Source organism: Canis lupus, chromosome 22 (assembly GCF_011100685.1).
Source record: "Canis lupus familiaris isolate Mischka breed German Shepherd chromosome 22, alternate assembly UU_Cfam_GSD_1.0, whole genome shotgun sequence".
NCBI classification, from domain to species: Eukaryota; Metazoa; Chordata; class Mammalia; order Carnivora; family Canidae; genus Canis; species Canis lupus.
This window is the reverse complement of record NC_049243.1, coordinates 27,094,790-27,114,955: the sequence shown is the minus strand read 5'-3', so window position 1 is coordinate 27,114,955 and position 20,166 is coordinate 27,094,790. Positions and strand designations below refer to the sequence as shown.

The following is a 20,166-nucleotide window of genomic DNA, read 5'->3' as shown; positions in this document are numbered from 1 at the left end:
CCGACCTTCCCGGGCGGAAAGGGGCTCGCGGGGAGCTGGAGCAGGACCCAGGAGGGCGGGGATGCCCTCGGGCTCCCGGGGACAGTAACAGAGCAACTGCGCGCCCAGGAGAGTGCGCCGAGCTCCCTAAGGGCTGCAGCACGCACGGCGGGACCCGGCGGGACCCGGGACCCGGAGCAGCTCGGAGGGGCCCGGGCGGCGGCTCCGCGGAGGGGGCTGCGCGGCCCCGGGAGCAGCTCGGAGGGGCTCGGGCAGAGGAAGAGGCTCCGTGCGGAGGGGGCTGCGCGGTTCCAGGAGCAGCTCGGAGGGGCCCGGGCGGCGGCTCCGCGGAGGGGGCTGCACGGCCCCGGGAGCAGCTCGGGGGGGCTCGGGCGGAGGAAGAGGCTCCGTGCGGAGGGGGCTGCGCGGTTCCAGCAGCAGCTCGGAGGGGCTCGGGCGGCGGCTCCGCGGAGGGGGTTGCGCGGCCCGGGAGCGCGAATCCACCAGCGCAGGCTCCGGAGCACAGGGCGCCGGGACACAGCCCAGGATCCCGCCTCCCCCGGGACAGGCAGAGGCCGGGAGGGCCCAGGACAGCGAGGACGCTCCTGCCCCAGCTGAGCACATCAGCGGCCCCGCCCCAGAGCCTCCAGGAATCCAGGTTTCCAGACCTGGCCCCGCCACTGGGGCTGTTCCTCCTGTGGCCTCACGGGGTAAACAACCCCCACTGAGCCCTGCACCAGGCAGGGGCACAGCAGCTCCCCCAACTGCTAACACCTGAAAATCAGCACAACAGGCCCCTCCCCCAGAAGACCAGCTAGACTGACAACTTCCAGGAGAAGCCAAGGGACTTAAAGTACACAGAATCAGAAGATACTCCCCCGTGGTTCTTTTTTTTTTTTTTTTTTTTTTTTTTTGCTTTTTGATTTGTTTCCTTCCCCCACCCCCTTTTTTCTCCTTTCTTTTTCTTTCTCTTTTTCTTCTTTTTTTTTCTTTTTTTTCTTCCCTTTTTTTCTCTTTCTCTTTTCTTTCCTTCTTTCTCTCCTCTCTTTTTCTCTTTTTCCCAATACAACTTGCTTTTGGCCACTCTGCACTGAGCAAAATGACTAGAAGGAAAACCTCACCTCAAAAGAAAGAATCAGAAACAGTCCTCTCTCCCACAGAGTTACAAAATCTGGATTACAATTCAATGTCAGAAAGCCAATTCAGAAGCACTATTATACAGCTACTGGTGGCTCTAGAAAAAAGTATAAAGGACTCAAGAGACTTCATGACTGCAGAATTTAGAGCTAATCAGGCAGAAATTAAAAATCAATTGAATGAGATGCAATCCAAACTAGAAGTCCTAACGACGAGGGTTAACGAGGTGGAAGAACGAGTGAGTGACCTAGAAGACAAGTTGATAGCAAAGAGGGAAACTGAGGAAAAAAGAGACAAACAATTAAAAGACCATGAAGATAGATTAAGGGAAATAAACGACAGCCTGAGGAAGAAAAACCTACGTTTAATTGGGGTTCCCGAGGGCGCCGAAAGGGACAGAGGGCCAGAATATGTATTTGAACAAATTCTAGCTGAAAACTTTCCTAATCTGGGAAGGGAAACAGGCATTCAGATCCAGGAAATAGAGAGATCCCCCCCTAAAATCAATAAAAACCGTTCAACACCTCGACATTTAATTGTGAAGCTTGCAAATTCCAAAGATAAGGAGAAGATCCTTAAAGCAGCAAGAGACAAGAAATCCCTGACTTTTATGGGGAGGAGTATTAGGGTAACAGCAGACCTCTCCACAGAGACCTGGCAGGCCAGAAAGGGCTGGCAGGATATATTCAGGGTCCTAAATGAGAAGAACATGCAACCAAGAATACTTTATCCAGCAAGGCTCTCATTCAAAATGGAAGGAGAGATAAAGAACTTCCAAGACAGGCTGCAACTAAAAGAATATGTGACCTCCAAACCAGCTCTGGTTTAAAATTCCCCTTTAAGAAGAAGTTCAGTGGAACAGTCCACAAAAACAAGGACTGAATAGATATCATGATGACACTAAACTCATATCTCTCAATAGTAACTCTGTATGTGAACGGGCTTAATGACCCCATCAAAAGGCGCAGGGTTTCAGACTGGATAAAAAAGCAGGACCCATCTATTTGCTGTCTACAAGAGACTCATTTTAGACAGAAGGACACCTCCAGCCTGAAAATAAAAGGTTGGAGAACCATTTACCATTCGAATGGTCCTCAAAAGAAAGCAGGGGTAGCCATCCTTATATCAGATAAACTAAAATTTACCCCAAAGACTGTAGTGAGAGATGAAGAGGGACACTATATCATACTTCAAGGATCTATTCAACAAGAGGACTTAACAATCCTCAATATATATGCCCCGAATGTGGGAGCTGCCAAATATATCAATCAATTATTAACCAAAGTGAAGAAATACTTAGATAATAATACACTTATACTTGGTGACTTCAATCTAGCTCTTTCTATACTCGATAGGTCTTCTAAGCACAACATCTCCAAAGAAACGAGAGCTTTAAATGATACACTGGACCAGATGGATTTCACAGATATCTACAGAACTTTACATCCAAACTCAACTGAATACACATTCTTCTCAAGCGCACATGGGACTTTCTCCAGAATAGACCACATATTGGGTCACAAATCGGGTCTGAACCGATACCAAAAGATTGGGATCGTCCCCTGCATATTCTCAGACCATAATGCCTTGAAATTAGAACTAAATCACAACAAGAAGTTTGGAAGGACCTCAAACACGTGGAGGTTAAGGACCATCCTGCTAAAAGATAAAAGGGTCAACCAGGAAATTAAGGAAGAATTAAAAAGATTCATGGAAACTAATGAGAATGAAGATACAACCGTTCAAAATCTTTGGGATGCAGCAAAAGCAGTCCTAAGGGGGAAATACATCGCAATACAAGCATCCATTCAAAAACTGGAAAGAACTCAAATACAAAAGCTAACCTTACACATAAAGGAGCTAGAGAAAAAACAGCAAATAGATCCTACACCCAAGAGAAGAAGGGAGTTAATAAAGATTCGAGCAGAACTCAACGAAATCGAGACCAGAAGAACTGTGGAACAGATCAACAAAACCAGGAGTTGGTTCTTTGAAAGAATTAATAAGATAGATAAACCATTAGCCAGCCTTATTAAAAAGAAGAGAGAGAAGACTCAAATTAATAAAATCATGAATGAGAAAGGAGAGGTCACTACCAACACCAAGGAAATACAAACGATTTTAAAAACATATTATGAACAGCTATACGCCAATAAATTAGGCAATCTAGAAGAAATGGACGCATTCCTGGAAAGCCACAAACTACCAAAACTGGAAGAAATAGAAAACCTTAACAGGCCAATAACCAGGGAGGAAATTGAAGCAGTCATCAAAAACCTCCCAAGACACAAGAGTCCAGGGCCAGATGGTTTCCCAGGGGAATTTTATCAAACGTTTAAAGAAGAAACCATACCTATTCTCCTAAAGCTGTTTGGAAAGATAGAAAGAGATGGAGTACTTCCAAATTCGTTCTATGAGGCCAGCATCACCTTAATTCCAAAACCAGACAAAGACCCCACCAAAAAGGACAATTACAGACCAATAGCCCTGATGAACATGGATGCAAAAATTCTCAACAAGATACTGGCCAATAGGATCCAACAGTACATTAAAAAAATTATTCACCATGACCAAGTAGGATTTATCCCTGGGACACAAGGCTGGTTCAACACCCGTAAAACAATCAATGTGATTCATCATATCAGCAAGAGAAAAACCAAGAACCATATGATCCTCTCATTGGATGCAGAGAAAGCATTTGACAAAATACAGCATCCATTCCTGATCAAAACTCTTCAGAGTGTAGGGATAGAGGGAACATTCCTCGACATCTTAAAAGCCATCTATGAAAAGCCCACAGCAAATATCATTCTCAATGGGGAAGCACTGGGAGCCTTTCCCCTAAGATCAGGAACAAGACAGGGATGTCCACTCTCACCACTGCTGTTCAACATAGTACTGGAAGTCCTAGCCTCAGCAATCAGACAACAAAAAGACATTAAAGGCATTCAAATTGGCAAAGAAGAAGTCAAACTCTCCCTCTTCGCCGATGACATGATACTCTACATAGAAAACCCAAAAGTCTCCACCCCAAGATTGCTAGAACTCATACAGCAATTCGGTAGCGTGGCAGGATATAAAATCAATGCCCAGAAGTCAGTAGCATTTCTATACACTAACAATGAGACTGAAGAAAGAGAAATTAAGGAGTCAATCCCATTTACAATTGCACCCAAAAGCATAAGATACCTAGGAATAAACCTAACCAAAGATGTAAAGGATCTATACCCTAAAAACTATAGAACACTTCTGAAAGAAATTGAGGAAGACACAAAGAGATGGAAAAATATTCCATGCTCATGGATTGGCAGAATTAATATTGTGAAAATGTCAATGTTACCCAGGGCAATATACACGTTTAATGCAATCCCTATCAAAATACCATGGACTTTCTTCAGAGAGTTAGAACAAATTATTTTAAGATTTGTGTGGAATCAGAAAAGACCCCGAATAGCCAGGGGAATTTTAAAAAAGAAAACCATATCTGGGGGCATCACAATGCCAGATTTCAGGTTGTACTACAAAGCTGTGGTCATCAAGACAGTGTGGTACTGGCACAAAAACAGACACATAGATCAGTGGAACAGAATAGAGAATCCAGAAGTGGACCCTGAACTTTATGGGCAACTAATATTCGATAAAGGAGGAAAGACTATCCATTGGAAAAAAGACAGTCTCTTCAATAAATGGTGCTGGGAAAATTGGACATCCACATGCAGAAGAATGAAACTAGACCACTCTCTTTCACCATACACAAAGATAAACTCAAAATGGATGAAAGATCTAAATGTGAGACAAGACTCCATCAAAATCCTAGAGAAGAACACAGGCAACACCCTTTTTGAACTCGGCCATAGTAACTTCTTGCAAGATACATCCACGAAGGCAAAAGAAACAAAAGCAAAAATGAACTATTGGGACTTCATCAAGATAAGAAGCTTTTGCACAGCAAAGGATACAGTCAACAAAACTCAAAGACAACCTACAGAATGGGAGAAGATATTTGCAAATGACATATCAGATAAAGGGCTAGTTTCCAAGATCTATAAAGAACTTATCAAACTCAACACCAAAGAAACAAACAATCCAATCATGAAATGGGCAAAAGACATGAAGAGAAATCTCACAGAGGAAGACATAGACATGGCCAACATGCACATGAGAAAATGCTCTGCATCACTTGCCATCAGGGAAATACAAATCAAAACCACAATGAGATACCACCTCACACCAGTGAGAATGGGGAAAATTAACAAGGCAGGAAACAACAAATGTTGGAGAGGATGCGGAGAAAAGGGAACCCTCATACACTGTTGGTGGGAATGTGAACTGGTGCAGCCACTCTGGAAAACTGTGTGGAGGTTCCTCAAACAGTTAAAAATATACCTGCCCTACGACCCAGCAATTGCACTGTTGGAGATTTACCCCAAAGATACAAATGCAATGAAACGCTGGGACACCTGCACCCCGATGTTTATAGCAGCAATGGCCACGATAGCCAAACTGTGGAAGGAGCCTCGGTGTCCAACGAAAGATGAATGGATAAAGAAGATGTGGTTTATGTATACAATGGAATATTACTCAGCTATTAGAAATGACAAATACCCACCATTTGCTTCAACGTGGATGGAACTGGAGGGTATTATGCTGAGTGAAGTAAGCCAGTCGGAGAAGGACAAACATTATATGTTCTCATTCATTTGGGGAATATAAATAATAGTGAAAGGGAATATAAGGGAAGGGAGAAGAAATGTGTGGGAAATATCAGAAAGGGAGACAGAACGTAAAGACTGCTAACTCTGGGAAACGAACTAGGGGTGGTAGAAGGGGAGGAGGGCGGGGGGTGGGAGTGAATGGGTGACGGGCACTGGGGGTTATTCTGTATGTTAGTAAATTGAACACCAATAAAAAATAAATTAAAAAAAAAAAGACTCACCTATATGCTGCCTATATGAGACTCACTTCAGATTTAAAGATACATAAGACTGAAAGTGAATGGACAGAAAAAAATACTCCATACAAATGGAAACAAAAGCTGAATAGCAATACTTCTATTAGACAAAATGGACTTTAAAGCAAATTGTAACAAAAGACAAAGAAGAGAATCACACAAAAATAGAAGGGTCAATCTAACAAGGGGATATAATATTTATAAACATGTACCCTATACAGGAAGTGCCTAAATATAAATATTAACAGACAGAAAGGGAGAAATTGACAACACATAATAGTGGAGGATTTTAATACTATCTATCAATGAATAGATAACCCATATAGTAAATCAGCAAGGATATACTAGCTTTAGACAATACACTAGACCAGATGGATTTACAAAACTAGAAATCATTTAAGGAAGAAAACCAGAAAAAAACACAAACACGTGGAAACTAAACACATGCTATTAAAGAACCAAAGGGTCAACCAAAAAAAATCAAAGAAAAGTTAAAAAATACCTTGAGACAAATGAAAATGGAAAAGCAATGTTCCAAAACCTATAGGATACAGCAAAAGCAGTTCTAAGAGGGAAGTCATATCAATATAGGTTTACCTCAAGAAACAACAAAAATCTTAAATACTCTATATTTAAATATGCTAGAAAAATAAGAATAAATGAAGCCCACAGTTCAAGAAGGAAGTAAATAATAAAAATCAGAGTGAAAATAAATGCAAGAGACCCCCTCCCCCAAATCAATGAAATTAAGAGCCAGTTCTTTTAAAAGATAAACAAAATGGACAAACCTTTTGGTAGGCTCATCAAGAAAGAGAGAAAGGGCTCAAGTAAATAAAAAAATGAAAGAGAAATTACAACCAATACCACAGAAATACAAAGGATCACTAGAGATTACTATGAACAATAAATTATATACTAACAAATTGGACAACCCAGAAGAAATGGATAAATTGCTAAAAATGTACAATTTCCATGATTAAATCATGAAGAAATAGGAAATCTGAATAGACTACTTACTAGTAATGAAATTGAATTAGTAATTAAACACACACACACACACACACACACACACACACACACAATCTCCTAACAAAAGTCCAGAGCCAGATGGCACCTTAGGTAAATTCTACCAAACATTTAAAAGAGTTAATACCTATCCTTCTCAAATTATTCCAGGAAATAAAAGAAGGGATGCTCCCAAACTCATTCTATGACGACAGCATTACCCTGATACCAAAACCAGACAAAGATAACACAAAAGAAGAAAATTAAAGGTCAATATCCCCGAGGAACACATATGTAAAAATCCTCAACAAAATATAAGCAAATCAAATTCAGCAACACATTAAAAGGATCATATATACCACAAGCAAGAAGGATTTATTCCAGGGATACAAAGATGGTTTGACATACACAAAGTAATCAGTGTGATAAACCATATCAACAAAATGAAGAATAAAAATCATATGATCATCTTGATAGATGCAGAAAAAGCATTCGACAAAATTCAACATCTATTTATGATAAAAACTCTTAACAGAGTATAGTAGTAACGTACCTCAATATAATAAAGACCATATATGACAAACCCATAGCTAATATACTCAATGGTGAAAAGCTAAAAGCATTTTCTCTAAGATCAAGACAAGAATGTTCATTCTCATGACTTTTATCCAACATAGTACTAGAAGTCCTAGTTATGGCAATTAGACTGAAAAAGAAAAGGCATCCAAATTGGAAAGGAAGAAGTAAAACTGTCACTATTTGCAGATGACATGACAGTATATACAGAAAACCCTAAAGACTCGACCAAACTATTAGAACTAATAAATGAATTCAGTAAACTTGCAGGATGCAACAATATGCATAAATTTGTTGCATTTCTGTACACTAGGAATAAACTATCAGAAGGAGAAATTAAGAAAATAATCTTATTTACAATTGCATCAAAAATAATAAAATATCTAGGAATAAATTTAAACAAGGGGTTAAACACCTGTACTCTGAAAACTGTAACACATTGATGAAAGAAACTGGAAACAAGTATGTGGGAAGATATACAATGTGTATGAACTGGAAGAACTAATATGTAAAATGTCCTATATTACCTAAAGCAATTTATAGATTCAATTCAATCCCTATCAAAATATCAAGGACTTTTTTCAGAACAAAAAATACTAAAATTTGTATGGAACCACAAAAGATCCTGAATACCTACCCACTCAAAGCAATCCCGAGAAAGAACAAAGATGGAGGAATCACAACAATATTTCAAACTATACTATAAGCTCACGGTAATCAAACAGTATTGGACTGGCACAAAACCAGATACATAGATCAACAGAACAGACTAGAGAGCCTAGAAATAAATCCATGCTTATATGGTCAATTAATCTATGACAAAGAAGTCAAGGATATATAATAGAAAAAAAGAATCTCTTCGTAAATGGTTTTGGAAAAACTGGAAAGCCACATGCAAAAAGAATGAAACTGGACTTCTTTCTTACACCATACACAAAAATAAACTCAAAAGAGATTAAAGTCCTAAAGGTAAGACCTGAAACCGTAACTCCTAGAAGAAAACACAGGCAGTAAGTTCTTTGACACTGATCTTAGCAATATTATTTTGAATCTGTCCCTTCAGACAAGAGCAACAGCAAAAATAAACAAATGGGGCTACATCAAGCTAAAAAGTTTTTTCACAGTAAAGAAAATGATAAACAAAACCAAAAGGCAACATACTGAACAGAAGCAGGTATTTGCAAATGATATATATAATTAAAGGTTAATATCTCTCTCTATAAAAAACTCATACAACTCAATATTAAGGAAACAATCTGATTAAAGAATAGGCAGAGGACTTGAATAGACATTTCTCTAAAGACATACAGATGGCCAACAGGCACATGAAAAAATGTTCAACATTACTAATTATCAGGGAAATGCAAATCAAAACCACAAAGAGGTATTACCTAACAGCTGTAAGAATGGCTATTATTGAAAAGATAAGAAATAATAAATGTTGGTGAGGATGTAGAGAAAAGGGAACTCTTGTTCACTGTTGGTGGGAATGTAAATTGATATAGCAACTATGGAAAATAGTATGGAGGTTCCTTTAAAAAACTAAAAATAGAACTACCATATGACCCAGCAATTACACTTCTGGTTATTTATCTATAGAAAGCAAAAAGACTAACTTGAAAAGATACAGGCACTCCTATGTTCATCACAGCATCACTTACAATAGCCAAATTTGGAAGCAAACCAAGTGTCCATAGATAGATGAATGAATAAGGAAGATGTGGTATGTATGTATTTGTGTGTGTGTAAATGTATGTAGGTGTGTAGATAAACACATACACACACCCCTCCTTGCCCTTTTTTAATTCTAAAAAAAGAATGAAATCTTGCCATTTACAACATGGATAGACCCAGAGGTATTATGGTAAGTGAAATAAATCAGACAGAAATAGGCAAATATCTTATGATTTCAATTACGTGTGGAATCTAAGAAGGAAAACAAACAATAAAACAGAAATAGACTCAAATACATTGATGGCTGCTAGAGCAGAGGGAAGGTGGAGGGATAGAGGAAAGAGGTGAGGGGGATTAAGAGGTACAGTCATGAGTTATAAAATAAATAACACATGGGGATGAAATGCACAGCATAAGGAAAATAGTCAATAACATTTTAAAATCTTTACATGGTGACAGAAGGTAACTAGACTTATTGCAGCGATCATTTTGTAATGTACATAAATACTGAATCACTATGTTACACACCTGAAATTAATGTAATATTGCATATCAATTAAATCTCAATGAAAAAAATGAGCTGTTCCAGTCTATTCAAAATTCTAGGGGAAAATGATTTCAAAAGATCAACTTTTAAATAGCAAAAATTCAGTTAGTAAATAGAATTGAACAAATTATTTTATAATAGTAGTAACAAACATTTATACATTAGTATTTACGTGAAAGACACTGTTCCGCATGTCATACAAACATTAAATCAATCATTCTCACTAATTCCAATAATATCTTTAAGTACTAAAGCATCCCATGGCCTTTACGATAAATACCAGTTGCTAGTGTATGGACAAGATAAGAAGGATTTTAGAGTGCTAGAGTTTAGGACATAAGAGGGTTGAGTATAAATATGAAATAGTCAATTTTAAGGTCAGATTTACTATTCTCTTTTCTCCGAATTCACAAAAACATACCAAAGCTAGTAAGTTATGAAATTCTGTCCAAATATAAGTTCTGATTTATTAGCTAAAATCTTATGCTTTCTTTTAGTTTATTGGTTTCTCCATAAATATTATTCCAGAGCCATTCCTAAATACCTCACATTTAAAAACATCAACAAAAAGCCAAATAAATCTTTTGTGTACACCATAGTTTTATGAATGGAAAAGTTATACATAATAAATATTTTAAAGTAGGTTATAAACAGCATTCCAATTAAAACAGCTCATTTATAAATTTTATTTTATATTAAAATGTTTGGATTTAGATATACTTTCACATTACAGAAGAGATTTCTCTAATATATTAATGTACCAAGTTTATAAAGTTGATATGAATTCAGAAGTATAATGATTTGAGCCATTTTAAAAGATTTCTGTAATAGGTTAATTATATGAAAACTTACCTGAATTTTTAGTGTCATGTACTACTTAAATTATAAATGAATCTTTAAATCTTCATTTAACAAATAAAAGCTCCACTGACTTTTTTTCAAAGTTTATCAGTATGTGAAAGGTGTATGGAAACTTGATGTACTAGCTTAGTAACTTTTCTGTCTGAAATTATTCTCAAAATAAAAGTTAAAAGAAAAAAAGTAACCATTCTGTTTATTCTGTATGTAGTCAAGTCACTGAAAATCTAGGGTGTTCAATGAGGCAATGGTATTTACGTTAATACTCATCAGTGATTTTCCTATTAACTAGGCTACTAAAAATAAACATAGTTTTCTATTGAGAAATAAAAGATAAATCATTTTCTCTCTTTTCCATCTTCCAACACACATGAGCCAGAACATAAAGATTTTTAAGAAATGAACTGTGGAGCATATAATGGTATTAACACTTTGGACTTAAGTTCAGTAGGTTCTTTTAAAGTAAAACTCCTTCTACTTTATGATTAGCAATTCCACTTCTGAAGAAAATTGTCCAAATAAAAAAAACGTATGCCCAAAAAAGACTTTATAAAAAAGTTCACAGCAGCTTCATTCATGATAGCTTCAAAATGGAAACAACCTAAATGTCCACTGACAGGTGAATGAATGCACAAACAGTGGTATATTCATACCCAGCAACAGTAAGGAATGAACTACGTATACAACAAAATGGATGAATATATATAATGCTGAATGAAAGAAGCTAGACACAAAAAAGTATATGCTGTACAGTTCTGTTTTTCAATCCAGTAAGGGCAAAACTATGCTATGGTGACAGAAATGAAAAAGTGTTTGCTTCTTGAGGGTTAGTGGTTGAGATGGATAAAAGGGGCATAAGGAAACTGTAGGGTGACTGCACTGTGCTGTATCTTGAGTATATACAGTAATATATATTACAAAAATAATTCATGTAAACTGTAGTTCAGTTGAAATAAATATACTTCTATTAAAAATATTTTTTTTCTAAGGTACAAGAACAAAAATCAAGAAAGAGTTTTTAACATTTAACATTTACAGATTTTCAGAATGCTTACCTCTCTAAGAGCTGATCATGTTTTTCTAAAGCATCCTTTTCAGCCATCACTGCTCGGTCCTTTTCAGCCATAGCATTGTCCCTTGCTTCTCGGAGATGTCTAAAATTTAAACATATATCCAATTGTTCCAAATACAAAGCATCTTCTAAAGTTTCATGTATGTGCTTGCTTAGAGTTGGACTATCTGATAATCTTAAGAACACACTGGAGGTTGGTGATCCAAGGTGTGTATTATATAAATTTACCTGGCTTGGTATTTTCTGTAGCAGCACAGTAATGTAGGTGCAAACATGGTCTATCTCTAAATGTCACATTATCCTTCTCTATAACTTATCTCCACATGGGTTGAAGGTAGGTTGAAGGTAACTTGTTTAACCTTTACCATAATCTAGTGAGGTAGGTAGGATTACTCACACTAGTATCCACAAGAAAAGAGGTCTTGAGAAGGTAATAAATGTTCTCTAAAACATTTTAAATGAAAAATGTAATATAAAGATCCCAAGTGTCATAATGGGCACAAAGTTTGGGATATGAGCAAGATGAAATGATGGCCCTTGGGATCTCACTGAGAGAGGGATGGAAGAGAAGAGAACTCAGAAGGCTGACAGGTTTGGACAAAGGACATGAAGTCCTGATAAGATGACAAATATATAAATGTAAGTAGTGTACAAGTGGGATGGAAGACTAGAGATTGTTGTTAAAGAATGATGTTGTGGAGGCTGAAGAGTACTTTCAGTGACATTGTTTTAGTTGATACCAAGATCTAAGGTGTGACCAGTAAAGTAGCTAAGTGAAGGAGAGATGAGATAAAGGTCAATATTCATAGAAGACTAAAGAAAGTATGAAACCAGAGTATTAGATAAGTCATCCACTTACACTACTGATGGTACCAGGGACTGAAACTGAGAAAAAGATACATTTAGTGACAGTTAAGGGTAATGTCCAAAAGGCAAAAAGTAACAAGGGTGACACAGCAAGTCATGAGCCTTTAAAGACCAAATCTCGTGTTTTTTAATCAAGATGGAAGTCTGGATCAAGAAAAATACCAACAGGGGTGCTTGGGTGGCTCAGTGGTTGAGCGTCAGCCTTTGGCTCGGGTCAAAATCCTGGGGTCCTGGGATCGAGTCCCGTATAGGGCTCCCAGTCAAAAGCTTGCTTCTCCCTCTGCCTATGTCTCTGCCTCTGTGTATCTCTCATGAATAAATAGATAAAATCTTTAAAAAAGAAAAATACCAACAGGAAGCTTCTTTCAGAGCCACTTAATTTTATTTATTCATGACAGACACACAGAGAGAGGGGCAGAGACATAGGCAAAGAGAGAAGCAGGCTCCATGCAGGGAGCCTGATGTGGGACTCGATCTTGGGACTCCAGGATCATGCCCTGAGCTGAAGGCAGACGCCCAACTACTGAGTCTTCCAGGCATCCCTTTTTGTTTTGTTTTTCTTTTTTTTTGAGAGCCACTTAAATTTTTTAAAAAATCCTCTTCTCTAACATAGTTGTAAATGAATGTAAAGTGTAACATAAGTGATTTTGCTTACTTAATTCCTACAAATCCCTGTTTTATAGTGGAGTAAACTGAGTTGAAGAACTTAAGTACCTAGTTCAAAGTCACAGCCTGTGTTAAAGCCATAATTTGAGCTCAACTGTCTAACTGCAAAGCAAGTGGTTTTTTTTTTAACATCATATCACTGTATCTCCCATAAAGAATGGATTGGGTATTAGAGTTTTGTGTTTATTATTCATGGAGAATGTCAGTAGAAAGTCATGAAAACCCACATCATTTAAATAAATCTATGTAGTAACTATTGGATAGAAATGCTTACTTGCTGTGTCAGTATGAAATGTCATCTTTTACACTGTGATGCTAATAATAAAGCTAAAATTTATAAACATACCAATGGAGATTCATCAATTTGTTTATGAAACAATAAATAGAAGTTTAAAAGAACTATAGTACACATAACTTATTAAAAAGAAAACAGCTTTTGTATACTATTATCTAAGCGGAAGTTCATTTTAAAATAGGTATCACAAAATGTCATGTCATTATTTTCTGACATCATCCTGATTGCAAGGGGCTTCAAAAATATTCTATCATCAAACTAAATGAAACATGAAAATGTACCTTTATATACAGAATTAAATTATTTAAGCCTATTAAACACTTATATATTTTTCATTCCTAGATGGTCTATACATTTCAGTCAGTAAATCACCACAAACTGGTTTTTGTTTTTCAAAGTTAGCTTCATTATTCTGTAAGTTATTTCAATAGCAAAATTCCAAGTAGACTGCAATTATAGTACTATCAATCAATGCTTACTTTGTAGGTAGAGAAACTTCAGTCCCTAACTGTATTTCCTTTCTTGGAATAATGGGCATTAGAAATAAAAGTAAGTCATAGAGAATGAAATGAAACCCAGAATAAGCTAACAGTAGGGCTTGTGAGTGGAGATATGATTAGAAGGTTCTAATGCATTCACCATGCTACAATCTGTATCATCCAGCTAACTAGAATTTACATTTATATTAAGGCATAAGCAAAATTCCAAGGTCACAAAGGAGAAGAGTTGATTATTTTTTAATCGGAGGAAAAAAGCTGAGTGAATGAAGGGAAGATATATAAGCTGGACCTCAAAGGGCAAATAAGTAAAGGCAATTCAAAAAAAGAAAAAAAAGAATCGAAGGAAGTGCTAGAGGTTGAGGCTTCTACCAACAGGTCCTTTCATGGATGTCTACTGGTAAAATTTCTGTGTGAACCTAATCTCTTTATCAGTTACCTTACCTTCCACATCTTTTTTTTTTTTTTTTTCAATTCCTTTTAACATAAAGATGGAAATACTTCCTTTAATATTATCAATTGGCCTTTAAGGTTTCAAATTAAGTATGAGATAAACTGAATATATTCTACTGAAAATTAACAGTAGTAACAAACATATAGAGTGCCTGCTGTATGTTAGGAACTATTTTAGGCATTGTGTATATAATAGTCCATTTAATGTTCACAACAACCCCACAAAGTAGGGGTTATCCATAATTGAATGTTATCTCCATTTTACAAAGAAGAAGAGTCAAACACAGAGAAGTTAAGTATTTATCTAAGGCCACAAGTACTTACTAGCTACGGAGCCTAAACCATCTGGTTCTAGAGTCCCTGCTCCTCATCAAACTATGCTGCTTTTCTTAAGATTCCCTTTGTTTCAGTTTTCTCCTTGAGACATTCTGTCATTATAAGATTTATATGGTCATCTCATAGAACAAATGTTAAATCAAAAATAAGCCTTGAAAGAATTGTGACTACATCATGCATACAATTGTTTTTACAGTCCATGCTCCTTCAGACTAGAGTGGTTTGATAAAACACCAGATGGATTATTCTGGCCACAGACGAAACCCAAACTTTTTAAAATCCATTTTTAAATGTTAAATGCATTAGAAAATGTAACAACATAAAATTATGGAAGAGCAAGAATTCTAATGTTTTTCAAAAGAATAAACTTGAAAAATTGATAGAGACTATCTGCAGCATGTACAAGCTAATGTTTTAAAAGTCCAAGTTGAATATATAATCAAATATATTTATAATAACACGGAAAAATTATAATAATAGAGAATGATGTTCAGAGTTGGCCAACTGGACAGCATTTAAATCTAAGATTAAGATATTTCACCCTTAAAAATGCTTTTAAAAAGCTAACATTTGAGGGGTCCCAGGGTGGCTCAGTCAATTAAGTGACGGACTCTTGATTTTGGCTCAGGTCATGATCTCAGGGTCAAGAGAGTGAGCCCCATGTTGGTGTACACTGAGTTGGCTTGTCTGTCTCCCTCTGTTCCTCCCCCTGCTCATGCTCGCTCTCTCTCTGTTATAAATAAATAAATAAATAAATAAATAAATAAATAAATAAATAAATAAAATTCTTTAAAAAGCTAACATTTTGATTTCAAAACTGCCTTTCATCATTCTTTCACATTGTTTCCTACAAACTCCATCCTTCATACATACATACTTATCTCTCCCATCCATCTTGTATTTGTCTGTGGGAGGTGGAAAGATGCAGAAAAGGGAAAAGAAATCTGATCAATCCTAAGTAAGTGCAAAAGTAGAGTGTCCTAGTATATAACTTGTGTCCAAATAATGTATTTTTCAACTTGAGCCCTTTTTATGAGTGAAAGAGGATACTATTAATAATCATGCTAAAAATAATAATAATCATGCTAATGAAATAGGCATAAACCAGGACTTACGGGGACAAATAACTGGGAGATATTGTCATTTAAATTATAACATTCAAACAAGAAACCTAGAGTTTTATTTCTCTAAAAGTATCTTAATACTACAATAAAATAGATATATTTAATAGGCAAACTAATGTATCTGTGCAGAGATAACCTCAAGTATGTCAAGTTTATCCAGAAATAGCTCACAACCAAAGCCTGAAACCTCAGTACAGAATATAACAATAGATTTCTGTACATGGAATGTATCTTCCTCTGCCTAGAAGATAAATTTCATAGTACCAATATACCAAATTTAAATTTATACCTGAAAAGTGGCAAGAAATTGTTGGAAGAATGAGAAAAAGCTTAGGAACCTTTGAAATTCTAATAGGAACAAATCAGAGTTTGGGAATGCCAAGGGCATGCTTAACCTGAATAAACATCACTAATAACTCAAAACTTGAAATACCATGAATAAATAGTGAAAAACTATGGTTATCAGAAGAGCACAGTAGGCACAGCTAAGCAACCTGTTCTCCTTCTGCCTCCATGTAAACATATTTTTGGCTAATAAAAGTGAATACATTTTTTCCAGTTGGAACAAAAAGGGACTAAAACAGGCTGTTTATATGACAAGCTTATTTATAGGGTAAGTGTTTGAATTAATTACTTCTACCTCCAGATTATTCTCCTGGACAACTCATTTCCATACCTGATGCCTTTGTTTTTAAGATGACATAAACATCAAGGATTAAAGTGGACTATCTGCTGTTTATAATCAAATGACCAATAACTGTTCCTTTAATTAACATAGTTGTTGAAAAGTGAATGAATAAGACATAACAAAAAAGGCAAAATGGAAATTTTATGTAATATGATTTCCTGGGAGAAGCTATGCATTTTCAGAGGAGAAACTTTTGAAGATTACTGTTGTTGACTGAACATACTATATTTTCCAATCCTTTTATTTTAGTTGGTGCTCAAGGAGATTTGTTTTTTCATTTTATAGATGTGGAGACTTTATCCCAGAGTAGGTAAGTATCAAACCAAACCACAGTTTAAAAAAAGTCATGAAAAATTTAAGCATCAAAATGCAAAAACTTATTTAAAATCTATTCACATGTTGAGGTTTAAGATTTTATTTATTTATTCACGAGACACACACAAACAGAAAGAGAGAGAGAGAGAGAGAGAGAGAGAGAGGCAGAGACACACAGGCAGAGGGAGAAGCAGGCTCCATGCAGGGAGCCTGACGTGGGACTTGATCCCAGGATCTCCAGGATCAGGCCCTGGGCTAAAGGCGGCGCTAAACCGCTGAGCCACCCGGGCTGCCCACATGTTGAGGTTTAAAAAGCAGCTGATAAAATACACCATAATATATTAAAATGCAACTTGGGTGAATCTGATAGTTGGTTAACTGAGTGACTATTAAATTCACTTCATTATAAATCTTTGTATAGGTTTTCATCTAAATCAATAGTTACTTGATTTCTCAAAAGTAGTTCCAACTAATTCCTTCATTCAACAAATATTTATTGAGCAGTTGTTATGTACCAGGTACTGGTACCTAGGAATCCAGCACTGAAAAACAGATGAAATCTCTACTGACATGGAGATTACATTCTAGTGTGAAAGAAACCAAAGTATGCTAGTAGGTGCTAAGTGCTCTGGAGAAGAATAAAGCAAAGAAGGGGCTAATGGGTAGCAGGCATGGCAGGATGGGGAATTTCAGTTTTAAGTAGGGTGGTTAGGAAAGACATCAGAAAGGAGGTGACATCTGAAGACATGGAGAAAGTCAGGAAACAAGGATCCAAGAGTAGAGGGATAAGCAGTGGAAACTGTAAATATAAAGGAGCATGTGTATCAGTTAAGGGAACAGGAGGCAGTGTGAATAAACGAGGGACTACCAACAGGTCCTTTCATGGATGTCTACTGGTAAGATTTCTGTGTGAACCTAATCTCTTTATCAGTTACCATACCTTCCACATCTTTTTTTTTTTTTTTTTCAATTCCTTTTAACATAAAGATGGAAATACTTCAATATTATCAATCGACCTTTAAGGTTTCAAATTAAGTTTGAGATAAACTGAGTATGTTCCACTGACAATTAACAGTAGTAACAAAAATATAGAGTGCCTGCCGTGTGCTAGGTACTATTTTATTTTTACTACAGAGTAGTAAAATGAGGATGGGACAACTGGGTGCAGATCATGTAGTGTCACAGGACATTATAGTCATTTAAACTTGTACTGGTTGTATGGGAGCCTTTTCAGTTGATTAGAGGAGTAGCTGAGAATAGACCTGAGAAGGCAAGGAAGGAAGCTGGGGGGCCACTTAAGAGAATCTTGCAGTAATTCAGTCGAGAGATAATGGCAGCCTGGACCAAGGTAGTATGTGTGGGATGTAAGAGAATCAAAAATTTTGAAGACACCACTGAAAACACCTGTTGAACAGAATACAGAATGTGAAAAAAAAGAGAAGAGGTTTATGACTTCAAGGTTTTTTATCTGAGCAAGCAGAACAGTTATCTGTAACTGATCTGGGTCGGACTGAGGGTAGAGTAGGGCTGAAGGAACAGAAGTGGACTTCTGTACACCTTAAATTTAAGATGTTTACTAGATAACCAAATGAAATGCTATGAAGGCAGCTGTAAAAGATGACAAGGAGATGAAGATGACCAATAAAAGGAGCAAGTAGGTGCAGCCAGTAAGAAAGGGAAAAAGTCAAAGTATAGTATTCTGAAAGTCAGTAAAAGGTGTATTTCCAGGAGTAAGCAGTGATCAACCATATTAAATACGGCTGACAGGTCAAGTAAGACAGGAACTGAGAATACGGCCACTAGATTTTCAGCAACGTGAAGATCTCTGGGGCTCTTGATAGGAATAGCTTTGCTGGAGCAGTACAGGGAGGCAAAAGCTTGATAATAGCTTTTAAAAATGAGAGTAAAGAATGAATATATAAAACTCTGCAGGAATTTGGCTACGAAGGAAAATAAAGAAAGGGAGTAGTGCTAGAAAGGGAATGAGCAATAAAAGAGGCTTTTTAAAGATGGGAGAAACGATATGTTTGTTAGTAACAGTAATTGGGAATTATCTGGTAGAAAAGGAAAACCAGCGATACAGGAGACAAAGGGGAGATTTGCTAGAGCTGTGTCCTTGAGGAGGAGAAAGAGGACAGGCTCGAGTTACACGAGTGGAGAGTCTGGGCCTTAGGAGAGTAGCATAGAGAGAGAGGTTCTGACAAAAAAATTAGACCACTTTATGGAAAAATAAAGCCCTGTTTACTAATTTTCAAAATCATAAATGCTTTTATAAAGTTCTAAAGATCCAAATTCAGCCCTGATGTATTAAGTGGGGCTTGCAAACTTTCTTAAAAAACTAACTTCTTAGGGTGCCCAGGTGGCTCAGTTGGTTGGGCGTCCGACTTTTGGTTTCTGCTCAGGTCGTGATCTCATGGGTCGTTGGACTGAGCCTGGAATCAGGCTCCACACTCAGTGGGGAGCTTGCTTGGGATTTTCTCCCTCTGTCACTCCTCCTCCCCCATTAGCTCTCTCTAGGATACATAAACAAATCTTAAAAAAAAAAAAGGAAGAAAAGAAACAAAAAACACATTTCTTTCCCAAATGAATTACCACCATATTTACAGTTTTGATAAGAAATCTTTTATCAATTTTCATAACTTTGACCAGTAACATGAGAATCTGCATTGCACTGTAAAATCAGATGCATCTAGTTTCATCACTTAAAAAGTCTATAATCATAGGCAAATCACACCTTGTGTCTATTTCCTCATTTGTAAAACACGGATACTAATACCTACAACTTGATAAAATGTCCCACCCAATTCTCGTTACAACATAAGTGTCAAGTACACCTCATGCATAATAGGCACTCAATAAATAGGAGCTATTGTTACTATGTTATATAAACATGAAAGCCTACATTAAAAACTATAAAGGTATTTGTTTAGAGAATGGTAATTAGGTTAGTGCTTCCTAAGACCCTGTATTGTATTAAAAAAAGACAGTATATAGAAGAGTAGTATCCTAGAAAACAGAGAAGCCTGCTGGAGGGACTTAAGCAGCTGAATGCCCTTCTGGCACCCTAAGGCTAAGGGGAGTGACATCTAAGGTGCTGTAGAGAAAAATTTCTGGTATTCAACGTCA

General features: G+C 36.9%; 1 protein-coding gene across 9 annotated transcripts in view; it reads right to left on the bottom strand.

Moving 5' to 3' along the window:
- PIBF1 (progesterone immunomodulatory binding factor 1) overlaps window positions 1-20,166 on the bottom strand; it is a 197,848-nt gene that overhangs the window by 122,517 nt on the left and 55,165 nt on the right. For 8 of the 9 annotated variants that reach the window (XR_005376364.1, XR_005376365.1, XR_005376363.1 and 5 more), the window contains exon 10: window positions 11,783-11,881. The exons of the other annotated variant lie outside the window; for it this stretch is intronic. Coding sequence is in view for 5 of the 8 variants with exons in the window: in XM_038569726.1 (XP_038425654.1) it covers window positions 11,783-11,881 (99 nt within the window). In the remaining 3 variants the exon portion in view is untranslated. The remainder of the gene's footprint in view (window positions 1-11,782; window positions 11,882-20,166) is intronic. 9 annotated transcript variants of the gene reach the window in all.